This window comes from Larus michahellis, chromosome 2, assembly GCF_964199755.1.
Source record: "Larus michahellis chromosome 2, bLarMic1.1, whole genome shotgun sequence".
Taxonomy (NCBI): Eukaryota; Metazoa; Chordata; class Aves; order Charadriiformes; family Laridae; genus Larus; species Larus michahellis.
Window position 1 is genome coordinate 142,191,830 of NC_133897.1, and position 16,548 is coordinate 142,208,377.

Below are 16,548 nucleotides of genomic sequence, written 5' to 3' on the forward strand. Positions count from 1 at the left end.
ATCCCTGGAAGTGTTCAAGGCCAGGCTGGATGGGGCTTTGAGCAGCCTGGTGTAGTGGGAGGTGTCCCTGCCTATGGCAGGGGGGTTGGAACTAGATGGTCTTTAAGGTCCCTTCCAACACAAACCATTCTATGATTCTATCATCTTACTGTTCTGCTTTAGATTTGTTTCCTTTCTTTGGACTTGACACTGTACTTCTTGTAGAGAATCGGTTAATAAGAATATAAAAGAATAATATTAATGCTGTAACGCTTAAGCAAAAACTTTTTCCATTTCCAAGGGGTTTGCTCAATTTGAATAATTTTAAACCCAATTAAAATATTAAAGTTTTATCAATTATGTTTTGCCCAGATGAACTGAACATTCTACAAAATAACACTGGTGACTGCACTGAGCAGAAAAGCATCTCACTCCACACTAGCACTCAGATGAATTTGTATTTCCCACTTTGAGGTGGGGATTTGATGCCAACCAGGACGTTTGGATTTTACTGTAACAGAAATACAACACTTTATGAGACATAATTTCACAGTGGTGAGAAGACACAAACCACAAACACCACAACTTGGAAAATCGGGAGTCTTTCTGGGTATTTTTTTTTTTTTTAGCTTTACATAACTTCAGGTAAAAGAACTTGCACACACGGGGCACAGTGTATTTTGCACAAAGTGAATAGCTTAAATAATTATTTTTTTTCCCTCAACTTGATAAATCGTGAAAAACCCAATCAATTATTTTCTCACCTCCAGCCTTCCTCTCTAATAGGATTTACCTCTAGGTGAGTTAAACGTACCATTTTTTCTCAGTGAAGACACGTCCACAAAAGTCCCGTGTTGGGCAGGAGACACCTGGAAGCTGCTCCGCGGTTATTTTTGCCAGGGAACAAAAATGAGGGGTTGCTTTCCCCGTAAAAAATGGCTTTTCCCTTCGCCCCATTTCTCGTGCTCCACCGACCCCAGACCAAAAGAAACGCTTCCCTCTCCCATCGCCACCCGACCTCACGGCCCGTACCGAGCGGGGGCAGAGGCCGCACTGCCCGCCGGCGGCCTCAGGAGACCGGGGCGGCGCCGACGCGAACAAGCGGCCGGCAGCACGCGGAGGAGCCCCGCGGGGAGGGACGGGGAAGCCGGCGGGAAAGGGAGGGGAGGGGAGGGGAGGGGAGGGGAGGGCCGGGCTGGGCCGTGGTCCCCTCAGGGCGGCCGGCGGCTGCTGGCGGGGCGGGGCGGCGCCGCCGGAAGCGCGGCCAGCTCCCGCCTCGCGCCGGGGTCGTGGGTCACGCGCGCGCCGCCGCCGCGGTGTGAGGGCGTCCCGCCGGGGCCGGGCGCCCATGGAGGGGTCCGGGGAGGAGGAGGCTGGGGCCGACGCGCCGCTGCAGCAGCTGGTGAAGCGGCAGCGCAAGGAGAAGCGGGAGCTGCAGGGTGAGGGGCGCCGGCGGCCCGGCGAAGGGCGGGCGGGCGAGCAGGCTCCCTCAGGCGCCTGCCTCCCCCGGAGTAGGCGGCGGGGAGGCTTCGGCCTCCCGCTCTCAGCCTTCCCATGGCTGTGAGCCCCTCAGGGCTGCGGGGGAAGCTCGGAGGGAGCCGGAGGGAGAGGGGCGGGCAAGGCAAGGCGCAGCGCAGGGAGGGCCTTGGAAAAGGAGGGAGCAGCCCTCGCACTGCCGGGGTTGGGGGGGGGACGCCGGCAGTGAAAGTGCGGTGTCTCGGCAGGGGGGTCACAGCCACGCTTTGCTGCTGTCGTTCTGGTCATGGAGGCGGGCCGCTGAGCTCGCCGCACTGTAATCTTGGGAGTCTAACAAGGCATGAGAGACGTAACGTAATGATGCTAGACCATTAATATTATGTTAACGTTTTGCAATTTATTTATTTTTTTTTTAAGTTAAAGAAGGTGTGGTTTTGTAAGGCATTTTAGGTTGAAAAGACAGCATTAGGATCCTTGCTGCCTAGGCAGGTGTTTGTTCAAAGTGCAACTGATCTGAAATTACTTCATGAGGGTGGTGAGACACTGGAGCAGGCTGCCCAGGGAAGCTGTGGATGCCCCATCCCTGGAAGTGTTCAAGGCCAGGCTGGATGGGGCTTTGAGCAACGCGGTCTAGTGGGAGGTGTCCCTGCCCATGGCAGGGGGGTTGGAACTACACGATCTTTAAGGTCCCTTCTAACCCAAACCATTCTATGATTCTGCCCAGCCACATAAAGTATCTATAGTAGAAGACCTGTGTGATCTTACGGTGCTACGTATGAACTGTTCATGAGCCACATTTCACCTATCCAATTACAGTAGATTAATATAATTAAGTAGTTGTGCTAGCTGGATTCTGTTGAGTTTTGTAGTTGATTATAACCTTTTTGTTAAGTCTTTCTCATTTCTGATGTTGATATTGCCTTTTCCTTGTTTGGCTTTTTTGGTATATAATGAAATAGGACCATCAGCAGCCTTTTATCGGTTAGAGTGTTAAAGACGAGGAGAGACATTATTGGTCTGCATATTGTCGCTTTATCTATATGAACTTACTGTTTTGAGATGCCTTTTCCTTCCTCAAATTTGGTTGAAATTGAAAAGAGGGGTAGAAATCAAGCGTTATGGTTACATGGCTGGAGCACATGGCACATTCATTGGGAGATGCTGAGGAACAGAGGGTTTTTCCACCTAGAGGAGATGATGAGGGAGTATCTAATTGCAGTCCTCCACTAGCTAAAGATAGAAGGGGTATACAGAAGACAGAGCCACAGTCTTCCCAGTTAGGAGAGGCAGGTGACCTGTAGGCATGCATTTTCCCACTTGAAAAATACATTCCTGATAAGTGCAATGATTAACTGTTTCACAGATAGCAAAACAGTTTATTTGTAAGAATTAACATAAAGTGTATCTCAGCCTCTGAAAATCCAGCATCTCCTCCAGTTGATGATCCTTGTCTCCACCACCCCCTGTATACTCTCCTTGTGTATTTATGTGTGCCTGTTAAGTCCTGGATTTTCTTCTCCCCCATTATGTCAGTTTTTATGAACTAAACTGCTTTTCTGCCTGCCAAACTCAGTTGACTCATCTGTGAGCTGAATGCTTAACATAAATCTTGCAGTGTGAGCATTCTTGCTGCCTCCTCTTGAAAAGTTTCATTATCATCGGCATCATCTTCAGCTCAATTGTGTCAGTCAAGGGTGAAGGACAGGAAAATGTACAGATGATGACTAGTGAGCAGGATGTTAAGTAATTGGTGCTATAACTCTGAAACAGTGAATACAGCAGTGATGAGAGCTAGCAGGGTGTGTTCATGTAAAAGCGCAGGCTGTGAAAGCTGTTTGTTCAGCCTGGAGAACAGAAGGCTATGGAGGATCTGACTGTAGTTTCCACTGCCTAATGGATGGAGCCAGACTCTTCAAAGTAAAGGGCAGAGAATGGACTAGAGACAATGGCTGAAAGCAATAACAAGAAAAAAATCCTCCTGGGAGGAAAAAGGGAAAAAATTTTTATAACAAGAATGTTTAAACACTGGGAAGAAACTTCCCAGAAAGGTTGCAGAATGTCCGTCCCTAGAGACTTTGCACAGTCATGTGAATAAATTCCAGATCAATCTGAATTCAGGTAACTTGATGTAGCATTGAATTCAGCCCTGCTTTGAGCAGAAGGCTGAACTAGATGACCTCCGGACATCCTTTCTAACCAAACTATTTTATGATTTGAGAAATGGAGCCCTGACTTACAGCCTAAAAATACTTACTGAATTTAAGCAAGTTGTTTTTTTTTTTTTTTTTTTGAGGGTTGTTTTTTTTAATTCTTGAATATCCATTTTGCTTTTAGAAGCTTTATTTTAAGGACAGGTAAACTCTGTTTTTACTTTTAATCTGCTACTTGTGTGATAAAAAACTTACACGCCTTTGCTGTGACAGGATTTGAGATCTCAGTGCCCAAATAATCTTTTTGAAGGCAACAAGCTGAGGTCTGCTAAGTTGATGAGTTCATAAGTATTATAATAGTAACCTCACACAAGTTTTTGTCTTCTTCGGATACAACATTAGCATCTTTTAAGAAAAATATAGCTGCTTTAAAGTGTGACTGTAGCAGGGGGTCTCATAGTTAAAATGTTAAAACATACTGATATGTTGATATTTGTGATTTTTTTTCTGTATGACTTGCAGTTCTCTTTTCTGCAATGACTGTGGAGTATCTATATTTAGAGGTGATGTTTTATTATGCTACTTCTCTAACAGCAAAAATTCAAGGCATGAAAAATGCTGTTCCCAAGAATGATAAGAAGAGACGAAAACAGCTGGCTGAAGAAGTTGCCAAACTAGAGGCAGAACTTGAACAGAAGCACAAGGAGGAATTAAAGCAGTTGAAGGAAGCTTCACCTGAGCAGAATAAGGTAGGTGCCTTAATTTTAGCTGAAGTTGTGTGGATACAATTTGTGTTAGGGCTTCTTTAAATTTTAAAAATTATAATAAAGTAACACTTCAAAGTATTTCTCTTTTTCCTTACGGTATTAGTCACTCTTCATCTTTGGAAAGATTCAGCTGTTATGGTGGGTGTGCAGTGCTAGAAGGGGCATTTAGCTGTGGGGTTTTGCTGTTGTTATTGAGCAGTATTTGGGTTTGCTCTTAAGACTATGTCAGTAGTTCAGTTGTCTTTGAGAATTTTTTTTAATTTCCTGTTACGTTGTCACTCTAATTTTCTTATGTAGACTACTAGAGTATTGTTGGCCTTCAGCAGGCATTTAACTGATGTAGTGTGTTTTGTCTTGCAATTCTGTCGAGACCTTTTTGTAAGCAGACGCTTTCTGTGATGATGAGAATTGTCTTCTTAAATGCTACTGTTCTGCCATGTTGGCAACGTAGCTATGTATTTAAATGCTTTCAGTTTGCTGTTTGATGGCGGACCACTTACTTCTTAACAAAGGCTTAGCATTATTCAGTTTAGCTGCAGGAATGAGTAAACTAGATGCTATTAAATACTTGTGTGACATACAATAATTCACCTATGTTTTAGCACTTAATTAGTAAGTAGAATGTTGGAAACTCCTGTCATAGTGAATTTGCAAGCCATAGACTTAATTCTGTGTATCCAATACTGAAAAGAACTCTATTTGTGTCATGCGCCTGAACCTAAGGACTGTTTGTGCAAGTAGGCCTGTTCATATACTTTCTCCTACCTAAACGGGAATGGAGCTTATGGCTAAATTGGTGCAATACAGTTATCTGTGAATAATGCTAATGCTCCATGCTCATATGTCTCCTTAAGTGTTTCCATAACAGCACTTGTCTTCTGGATATTTAAATCCTGTAAAGAAACAAACAAAAACTTGTCTGCCTGAGGCTTTCTGGACTAGATGTTTTCTGGTTAGTGACCTAACAAATATTTAAGGAGAATGCACTTTTGTTTGAAAATGAGAGTGAAAACATTTCTGAATGATTTTTAGGGAAATAGACCTGATTGAGAAGCATCTGCTGAGAATCCTTGTGAAAAAGTTTTCAGTTGCAAGAATTATGACCCTATAACAATCTTCTGTAGTAGTGCTTAAGCAGATGATTGATGCATAACCATTAAATGTAACACTTCTGTTTACCTGTGTCTTAGATTAGTTTCAAGAGTTTGTTTTATTTTGCTAAATGAGTTGTCAAACCTTTACGATGGAGGACCTTTCAAGCTAAAATCCTTGCCCTGGACATAGCTTTGCCTGAGAGAATTTTGTTTTGAGATGTGTAGTTTCTTTCACTTCTCAGCTTTTTTATTTGGATTGAAACGTGCCCATCCTTTCAAAGGAGGTACCTAGTTCGTACCGTTATGGGGTTAGTTTTGCGATTTTTCTTGAGAAGTTATCAACTCCCTGTGTTTTTCAACTGCTGCTTATGCTTTGGTATGGAAGGTGGAGTCGTCTCCTGCTTTAATTGTCACAGAACTTGATAATGGCTGTTTGGGTACTTCAGTTGGCTGGGATGGAGAGGAATACTTTCCCTTTCAGCCAGTGAGCAGTATTCACGCTTCAGTGTGTAAGCTTGTAAGAGAACCTGTAGACCAAATTTGAGATGCACAGTTCGTAACTGTCTCTTTGTGGAGACTACAGAAAAAGTAATAAAATGTATGACAGTGGTTTGGGATGTGAAATGCTTTACTTCTGGCTGTGATGGGTTCTGTGATATACACAGATCTTTGTGGTTAAATTTCATAAACGTACCCTGGAATTACCTAGGAACAGAACTTAAAACTGTTTCAGGAGATGCACATTTTGGTTATCATTTATACTAATAAGAACATTTAACATTTTTTCTTTCTAGACAGATTCTATAGCTGATGGGGTTGCAAATTTAGAGCTTGAAGGAGTAGAGCAACAGATTCAGCATCCTCGAATATCAAAAGCACAGAAGAGGCGGGTATGACAACGTTTCGAAATTTTACAAATATTTGATTGAAGTTACGTTCACTTTAACTTAACTGTAATAACCAAAGTTAAACAATTTTGCAGGGGACATTACCTGGCTAATTCAGTATTGATGCTGTACCTACTGGGTGCCTTGAAAATCTGTAAAGCTGCTACCTAGAGATATGTAAGCATTTTATAAATAGTTATACTTTTTTTTACGCTCAGCCATGAGCTGGGAATCAGAATAGGTCAGCAGATGGGAGCCAGAAAAAACAAATGATGTAAACCAAATGATTTTAAAATAAAGTCACTAAAAGCATTAATAAAGGAATAAAATAATTGAATTTAAATAATGTCAAATGTTATGTGGAAAATATGCAAGTAGTAGAACTTCACACATTTAACAAAAGAACATTAATACTGAAATTCTTGTAAATTTTTGAATTGTTAAGAAACACTACCTGGTGTCCAGGCTATTAGGGTTGTATCTTCTTAAGCTTCAGGTGTTAAATTGCAATGCATTAACATTCTCATTGTACCTGTGTGAATGTTGGTTCAGGGCCAGAGGAGCACTGCTTTATTGCAGAGTCCATTCCCTGCTACATGTCAGTACTGCAGAGCTGCCTTGTAACAAACATGATAAAAAAATGTTCTTAATTCATTGCACCATTTCTAGGCAAACTAGAAACTCTCTAGTCTAGTTTTCCTATATGGTGGTAGGCTAAACTACTCTGGTCTTGATTTGTGCTGAATTTTAAGTGTGAAAGTGAGAAGATCTTTCTCTGTACTGCTTCCTCTTTTATTTGCTCATATACTTTGACTCTTATTCCCTTATTATCTTAAGCATAAACTTATGAAGCATTCTATAAAGTCATTTTTATGTTATGTATTATTACATCCCCTCTAGTATTCTCTGTATGCGTTCTTATCTGTCCTTTAGGTTAGGAGCAGTCTGTTATGGTGTATAGTACCTAGCTTGAGGGAGTTTCAGTTTCATGACATGAGCTCTATTATTCAATCATATGCATAAGTGGTGAATCTCACACTTATTATGAAAGAGTAATATTTTCCATTGTTTAATTAGAATTCTCATACTTGAGTTGTTTGCCAATGTGGTGAAATAGGTCATCCTGAATAAATGACTACCATTAATAGCCTTTTTATGGGTGTTACAAAGTGTTATTTTGCATCTTGATACAATTAACATGTCTCCTGTCACATAGTTTTGGGTGTGGTTGTCAGAAGCAGTTAGGATATATTGGTCATTTACCATTTGCTAAAGTTTCGGTTTAAGAGGTCTCTTAAGATTTGGTAGTGCTGATTCGTGAGAACATTTCTTGGTACATTCATATCTGTGAAAACATTTGAAGAGTTAGAAGCAAGCACTAAGTCAAGAACTGTACAGGCATCTTCTAACCTTTATTTTTTGATATAATTTTTATGTGTTTTTAATCCAAGGAAAAAAAAGCTGCCTTGGAGAAAGAAAGAGAAGAAAGGATAGCTGAAGCTGAGATAGAAAACTTAACGGGTGCTAGACATCTTGAAAGTCAGAAACTTGCCTCCCTATTGGCAGCAAGGCACTTGGAGATTAAACAGATCCCTTCGGATGGCCATTGCATGTACAGAGCTATTGAAGATCAGCTCAAGGATCGCCAGAATTCCTGGACTGTTGCAACTCTGAGGAGCCAAACAGCAAAGTATATGCAAAGTCACTTTGATGACTTCCTGCCATTTCTTACAAACCCCAATACTGGAGACATGTATAGCAGAGGTAAGTCTTGTGGCATAAGAGATTTTAAAAAGTGTTCTATTTCTGGTAATTCTCTATCTCAGTTGCAACTGAATTGGGACTAACCCATTATAATATTTGTTCCTGAACTTTATCGGTTTGGCTGTGTTTTATGGAACACAGAATTATGATCTGCTATGAAACTTGGTACACTTGAATCTTTATAATTTTTCTTTTTTCTTTTAAAGTAATCTAGCAAACATTATTCCCCATTAAAAAAAAAAAAAATCAGAACTTGCAGGTTACTAGATGGTAATCATATGCTGGGATGTGATTTAAGTTGTATTATGAACAGATTATCTACCAGGTTAGGGATGATTTTTTTTTTGTCATCTTTTATATTGGTGTTTTCAGTTTACGTAGGAAAGCTGTTAAAAATAAGCGTGAAATTCAAGCAAATCTCTTTTATAATAGTTTGCATAAATGCTTTTTCTACTCTTTATTTTCTCTGCTTATACTAGGCCTTTTGAGCCCTTTCTTATAAACAGACTAAACTAAAAAATGTAAAGGCATTTAGTGTGAAGCAATGGTGTAGGCTAGTAAATGCAATTAGATGGAATTTAGGTACTTCTTATTTGAGCAATACGTGATTTATTAATTTCTAACTATGTGTCTGGAACACCATGCAAATGACTTTATACATTTTTTTAACTTACTGCTACATTCATTTAACAGTTACTGCTGTGGATTTCATTTGGTGACTCTGAAGTAGGAGGTGTCTTTCCCATGTTGACAGAGATAATTGTCGCAGGCTAAATGTGCCCCAAGAGAATTCTGAATGAAGTTCTGCAGAGCAGCAGGGAGTGTGGTGTTCTTATGTCTCTTAAGTCTGTTATAAAGAGAATGTATGAAAAGCAATTCTGAGCAGTCTTCAGAAAAATCTGTTCTTTCCTTATTAGAATCTATTCATAGGGTTCAGAAGCCTGAAGGGTTGTAATTTATAAATTTGAATTATAAATTCTGTAGAACATGGTCTGCAAAAGGTTTATTTAGCTATTAATAAATGAACTATTGGGAATAAATAACTCGGAGGTAAAAACCAAGGCAGCTTATTTGGAAATTAAAAAAAAAAAAACCAACAAACAAACCCAACAGCTGAACTACGTTGTTACAAGATTTTAAAAACATACCTGACACCTATCTAACATAAGAACTAAGCATACTACTTACTATCACGCTCTTTTCTAGAGTTTCCAAACAACACCCTCTAAAACTTAACAGGAAGAAAACTATGCGATTTTGTGCTTGTTATTAACAGTTCCCTGAATAAAAAGTTTAAAATAAAAACCTTCTTTTTATTCCCATACTTGTTTTTATTCCTATCTTCAGTCTTAATTTTTCTTTCTAAAACAGTAGTGGGGATTTTTTTGGCCTCTGGTGTTTTTCTTTTCCCTTCCTTCTCTTCAGTGAACATACATATTTTCCTGTATAGTGTGTTTGGACTTTTCAGGTTCTAGTTCTTCATTCTACAGTCAGTATTTTCAGAAGTACTTCTCTTCTCAAATAAGAGAAGTACTAAAAGTTGTCTCTCCTTTCCCCGCAGAGGAATTTGAAAAATACTGTGATGATATAGCGAATACAGCTGCATGGGGTGGTCAGCTGGAAGTAAGTATTGTATGGATAATTTTTATTTGTGAAATTCTCGAGTGGGTGAATACACCTTCAAAAAAGGGCTTCTTAAGAAGGAATACCTGAAGGCATAAGGGAACATAGTCATAAATACTTTATCAAGAACTTTCTCCTATGGTTATAAATTGTTTTCCCAAATCAGTAACTTTTCTGGTGATGTGCTGCTGTTCTGATATATTTGAGCACATGCAAGTTAAGGAATTCAGTAGTTCTAAATGTCATTAGAAAGCCTGACAGTGTGACTGGGGAGAGTGTTTTATTATGCAGACTTAAGATGGTAACAAAGCTGACTATAGCAGAGCAATGCTAGGTTTTTGTAATGTAAGCCAGAACTTGAGCTTGAGAAAATACATATTTATTTTAGTTTGACTTATTTGTTGTTTTATGGAAGAGTAGTCACGAAATCACTGAAGCTAGCCCAACGTTACCTGTGTTGTGTCAGGCAACCTGTTTTCAATTAAAGCTTAAAAAGTTAGAATAATTTTATTTATTTTAATAAAGTTTACTTTCTAACAATATTTGAAATGTTATGCCTGAACTTGTGTCTGCTAAAACTAAATGTCATGTCTTCCTCTTTCCTCCCTACATTGTATTTAATCCTGTTATTGAATTGTTTTTACGCCTTAAAGCTAAGGGCTTTGTCGCACATTTTGCAAACACCTATTGAAGTAGTGCAAATGGATTCCCCTCCCATTATTGTTGGTGAAGAATATTCAGGCAAACCGATAGTACTTGTGTAAGTATGTAATTTTACCCCTTCTTAAAATTAGTGCACTTATTTCTATAGCAGAGGGCTCAGCTTTGATTCTTACCTGCTCTTTTATTTTCTGTTACGTATCTGATGTTGAAACGCTGCTCGAATAATGATCTTGCAGGTCAGAAATTATGTTTGTGGTTGACACACTTAGCTTAAAGATACTGTAATTAGTGTTCTTAAAATGCTGACAATCGGTCTGAAGTGTGATTCAGTCACTGCTTTATAGAATGCTACAGGGTCATTCTACCTGTTAGATAATTACAAAATAATAGTGAAATTGATATAAGATACTGCAGGAAACCTTTTTTTTCCTGTTCAAAGTTTATGTCAATATGTGCCTGAAAGTCACCAGAATTAAAAACTGTCTGTATTAATACTCTCCTATTTAATGACCCTACATATTTTCTGGGCTAAAACCTGAATTTATTTAAGCTATCTTCCAGTGCTGTTAATATTTGATGTGACGTATACTTCTAGTTACACTGAACGCTAATTCTGTAACTTTTTTTTTAGGTATATGAGACATGCCTATGGATTAGGAGAACATTACAATTCTGTACAAATTCTAACAGATGCTGCTACAGAAAATGGCAGCTAGCATACAAAAGTCATAAATCCACATGGATAACAGTTGTGTCTTGATGCGTTGGGCTACAGACAGTTCCTAGACAGACCGGGAAGTAAAACTAAATGGAATGGATTAAAAATGAAAAAAAGACATGCAAAGTTTGACTATAAATCAGAAATTGCTCTTGATTTAAAACAAAACCAAACCAAAACTGCACAACAGTATTTTAAACTTGTTGGTATTAATCATGTTTAGATGATCTTCTCTAAAATGGCGGCTGTGTAGATCAGAAGTTGTTGTTTTGTTTTTTTTCATAGAGCTTCATGCCATGCTGCACTGAAAACAGAGAGTAGTAAATGTTTTCGTTAATGTGCATCTCTGCTGAAAAATTAAGGTCACCTGAAGGCTCCTGTTACATTATTTCCAGCAGGTTTTTATGATCATGGAAGAGTTAAGGCATTTAAAATAATTTATTTTATTTTGATTGATGGAATGTCCTCTACAGTGTTTCTTTAGTTCTATCAGGATCTCGCTTTAACACTGTAGGAGGGATCCCCTTCTTTATTTGGTCAGAGAAGAGCTGGAGGCAAGTCCAGTAGTAAATGTCTTGTTTGGCTGAAGGAGTTGCACGATCTTTTTATTTTAAAGACCTTCATCTAAGATTTTTACCAAAGTTTGAGGACTTCACTTTTTCTTTTTTTGCAGTTGACAATAGGAACCAAATGCTTGATGCTGTTCTTAGTACTGAATCTGTAGGAAGAGCATTGTTGGTTTTGACCATACATCATTACATTGATGCAAGTTGACTCTGCTATTCATCCTTTATAGTCTTTCATCTGTGCATTTCTATGATACAGAAATCTTATAAACAGAAAGCTCTTCCATGTCCTCACTTCAGGTTGTGAAACTCGTCTGAACTCATCATTTATGGATCTCCTGATCTAAGCACTTCGTGATCTAAAGTTTTATAATGCTTAAAACAGCTGGTTGCATACAGGTGTAAAAGTAACCACCTTGGGTTTTGTCAGTAACTTTAAAGGTGATCTGCAGAAGAATTAAGTTTATTTTCATTGCCCGTTATGATACACAGAGACTTGAAAGTTGGGGTTTTTTAATCTGGCTTGACTTCTTACATTAAATGTAGATTTTTTTTGTCTTTAAGTTACTGTAAATGTGACTCCAAAATTAGCAGCATACTGAAACCAAAGTTGTATTGCAATTGTTTTTTTAACACTAGAACTGATTTATTTATTTTTTGTTTTTTAAAAGCCTTAGTCAATAATATGACAGTTGTCTATATTTTAGTGCTGATGAGTTGGTTGGAGAAAAGCGTTTCATGTCAAGTTTAAACACCTTTGCCCTGATTTGAGGATTATGAACTAACAGCGTGCATCATGTAGTCCTTCAGTAAAGCTAGCCAGCAGATTGACATTCCTGGGACTTATAAATTAGAAAGAAAAATCTTCTCTTTCTTAAGAAGGAGGAGATAAGTGTTCACTTTATGGATCGGATTATGTCTGATTTAAAGCACTTTGAGAGAGAGGGCGGGGGAAAAAGAATCAGACAATTATAGCAGGGGTTTTTGGAAGCAGAACTTGAATCATGACTTCTTTAGACTGGTGCCTACCAGGAAAACATTAACCAGGTCAGGAGTTTTTACATCCTTATTTATCTGATACAGTATAGCAAATATAGCTGTATTTATAGCAGCTGGTTTACTGTACAATTTACTTTACTACCTTGATTGTATAAAACAATGTTCTTAATTTAAAAAAAAATTGTATACAACAGTATGGAAAAGGTGTGTCTATTCATAGTACCATTCACTACAGAATTTCACTGAAATTAATAATCAGATATACTGTTCTCTGTGTTGCTTAGAATTGATGTGATATGAAATGCACATGCTGCATTTTATAGATACCCCGTGAAAAAAGTTCTTTGGCTTATTGGGTTTTCATTCTTGCTTGATTAACTGACAGAAAAGATGTCAGAATTGTGGAATACCTGTACCAACAGTTTGTCCTATTGAAGATGTTTACAATTTGTATAAAGCAAAATAATGTTTTAATATAGTGAGTGAAAGATCCTTGCTCGTGCTCTATGGGACTTGCCAAAAAGTAATAAATCTGTTTATTTGTGGCAAATCTAGTTGTGGTCACTTTTTATTTTGTACTTCGATTGTTCACTTTTTAATTCTGAGTATCAATAAGTTTACTCGTTTCATTTTTATAGCTATAGGGTCCTACTGTGATATGAATTCTCCAACAACTGACTATTCCTATTCAAGCACACAAAGCTTTGCTATTTATGGAGTGATGTTGTTTCTAAACAAAATTTATCGTCAGCACTTCAGGAGTTAAACTCTTCTGAAAAGCTGTATTTGAACATACTATTGAACTTCTCCATACACAAAAATGATCAAGGGAAACTGAGAGGGTTTGGGTTTTTTTCAGAATTTGGCTTTTAACTTTGTCAGATTACATGTTCTCTGCAAAATAGCATGACTTTAAGGATTTTTTTAATTTAGAATAAATAAATCATATAAAATGCAATGAAGCAGTGATGTTCCTTATGCGCCTTTGTACAATTCTCATGACCTGTTGTATTTACATATATTAAAATATTACACCAAAGCTGAAGCACCGTGAAGAGGGGAATTTGTTTCACAACCACTTGTCTCTGAGCAAAATTGTCACTCGAGGCACTTTCTGCCTCCTGCCCATGCTCTGTCCTTCCCGTCTCCTCCTTATAACAGGCAGTTCAACAGTTGTGACAGGCCCCAGGAAAAGAACAAGGCTGAAATTCCAGGTCTATGCAGAGCAGATCCCCTCTGCTCCTACTCCATCTCAAGGAGTGAAGGTGCTGGTAGCGGTGTCACAGGGCAGATCTGATGCTGTGGGGTGGTGGCCTGCCCTCTGCTGTGTTATGCTTGAGTGTAATATTGTTATGAATTACAAAAGTGAGCATTCCTGTAGCTGACTGTTGGTGACAGATGGGGTAGGGGCACTGCCTTCTGTGGTTGGTATCGGGGCTGTGAGCTTTATCCAGTTCTCAGCCTCCCTCCACCAGCGCTGGTCACCTTGCAGCTTATGAATTCAGTGACGGGACAGTTGAATAAGTGGAGATAAGCAGCATCTCTTTTGTAGACAAGACCCGTGGTCGCAGTGCAGAGAAGTCATGGTGTATGTTCTGGGGAGTCCTGGTCAGATGCGTTCCATAGGTGTGTTGGATAAGCGGCATCTTCAGGGGTGCAACAGCCATCATGCCAAAGGCGTGAATGCTAAATGCCCTGGGGGAGGCTGAGGGGAGACCTTACCACTCTCTACAACTACCTGAAAGGAGGTTGTAGTGAGGTGGGGGTCAGTCTCCCAAGTAACAGGCGATAGGACAAGAGGAAAGAGCCTCAAGTTCTGCCAGGGGAGGTTTAGATTGGATATTAGAAAAATTTCTTCACCAAAAGGGTTATCAAGTACTGGAACAGGCTGCCCAGGGAAGCGGTTGAATTGCCATCCCTGGAGGTATTTAAAAGACAGGTAGACTCGGTGCTGAGGGGTATGGTTTAGTGGTGGTTTTGGCAGTGTTAGGTTGATGGTTGGACTCAATGATCTGAAAGGTCCCTTCCAACCTAGACTATTCTATGAGATACTCAACGGCTGTGGTGAAAAGAGAAAGTCAGAATGTCCCATCTGCATCATCAGGGTGGCCCACAACACAACACTTTGGGCTGTCCTTTTTCATAGGCCGTGGAATTGTTGCAAGTATAGCGTTTTATTTTTAGTCCTCAAGACACAACCAGCCCTCCTCTGTCTCCCAGCTGATCTCCTGGGATGTATTTATGAATGACAAGCAGCCCGTGTTGATTACTTAATCCATGTAGGTAGCTGAACAGACATAAAAATAGGATCTGAAATATGGAAGGCATTTTCGGAGCTTTTCTTGGCTCCAGTTAGAACAGTAACCTACCACCTCCTTTGTTTTGAGAGACTAATAAAAGCAGCAGATGGGTTAGGATTAATCGCTAGAGGCATATGGTATACGCACTTTTAAATACAACTAAAATCCTTAGCAGTTGCCTCCGTATGTTATAAACAGGTATACTGTAAAAAGAATTGCTCACACACAAAAAATCTTCATTAAAATTCCAAATCAACTGATGTAATCTCTATGTCCCAGATTAAATAAATGCATTAAGGTGTTCATTGAAAGCCTTTATCCTCTTTGCAAAGTAGAAAAATCGGAGTGCGTAAACTGAAGTAGTAACAAGATTAAAAATATTCCCAGGGAGCTGTTTTCTACAGAAGCTCCCTGAACTTCATCAGTCCTGCAAATGTTTTGTCATGATACCTAAAGAGATTAGATGTAGATGCACGAAGAGTCTGAAGGTGCTGTGTTTGTCCAGAAACACTTTCCAGAGGTTAGTAATGATGTTTTCGTTGTTTTTCTTTTTAAAATGCCTTTTTTTTTTTTTTTTTGAGGATGTCTTACAGAAATATTTGAGCAATATATCTTTTTTTTTGGAAGAGATTACATAAGTCATGAAAATGCACTTTAATAATTGCATTCTGGATGGTATTTGAATACTCCTTTGAGGAAGTTAAGGATGTGGAGATTTTAAATGAATAATTTTTCCTTATATACATATGTGTCCTATAAAACTCAAAATACAACTGAAACCTCAGCAGTATAAATAAGCGATAGTTCGTCATTACATCCCAATAAGGCTCCATCGAGTTGGGAAAGGGCAAGGGACAAAAGATGGCACATGAGCTGAAGAACCATGTTCCCCTTAGCTGTACGCAGACTGTTGGAGCACAGAAAGCCGCAAGCAGGGCAGGGAAAGCTGTTGCTGACCGGGGATACCCGAATGACATACACGGAAGTATCCGGGCCGAGAACGGTGCTGAGAGAGAACGGGAAGGTGAGAGCTGGAATAACCCTAGGAGCAGCCAAGCAGAGAGGTGGCAAATTAAGTTTACAGCCTGTTTTCCAGAAAGGAAAGGTGAGCTGCACAGGCAGGTTGTGTTTTATCCACAGGAGCTCTTTCTACGCTAAAGGGGGAAAGAAATGAAGGTAGGTGTTTGCAGCTTTTGCTACTTTTTCTAGCTCATCGTTTACTTAATAATATGCAAAAGAGCGATATACATCTTTGTACAGGTCTTACTTGGGTGCTGTCTCTACCCCTCACGTGCTTCTGCAGAATTGCACTGTGCAACCAGCAGCCTCAAACCTCGGGGGTTTGGTGAGCCCCCCAAGAGACAGAGCTGGGTGGTGGCTTCTCTGGCAGCCGCCTTTGCACCTTCTTCACTGGGTGGTAGAACTGCGGATTACTTCAATGGATTTAAAACCTTTAATTTATTTTAATCTCTGATAACACATATTTACCAGTGCTTGGCACGCTGTGTTTTACGTCACCGGCTCGGTTGCAGTATTTGCTGTTTGCTTGATCTGCTGCTAGA

At 39.5% G+C, this 16,548-nt stretch overlaps 1 protein-coding gene across 1 annotated transcript; it reads left to right on the forward strand.

Moving 5' to 3' along the window:
- The first annotated feature begins 1,262 nt into the window (after positions 1–1,262).
- On the forward strand, positions 1,263–13,607 carry OTUD6B (OTU deubiquitinase 6B). The gene is made up of 7 exons (XM_074577409.1): positions 1,263–1,418; positions 4,200–4,354; positions 6,261–6,356; positions 7,805–8,117; positions 9,679–9,740; positions 10,394–10,500; positions 11,035–13,607. The coding sequence occupies exons 1-7, from the start codon at positions 1,328–1,330 to the stop codon at positions 11,117–11,119; spliced, it is 909 nt and encodes a 302-aa protein (XP_074433510.1). The 5' UTR covers positions 1,263–1,327; the 3' UTR covers positions 11,120–13,607.
- Positions 13,608–16,548: the final 2,941 nt, after the last annotated feature.

Bases quoted from the DNA above. Each gene is read 5' to 3' on its own strand.
- OTUD6B (XM_074577409.1), top strand. From the start codon at position 1,328: ATGGAGGGGTCCGGGGAGGAGGAGGCTGGGGCCGACGCGCCGCTGCAG. The intron at 6,357-7,804 runs GTATGACAACGT...TTTTAATCCAAG, and splicing joins CAAAAGCACAGAAGAGGCGG to GAAAAAAAAGCTGCCTTGGA. The intron at 10,501-11,034 runs GTAAGTATGTAA...CTTTTTTTTTAG, and splicing joins GGCAAACCGATAGTACTTGT to GTATATGAGACATGCCTATG.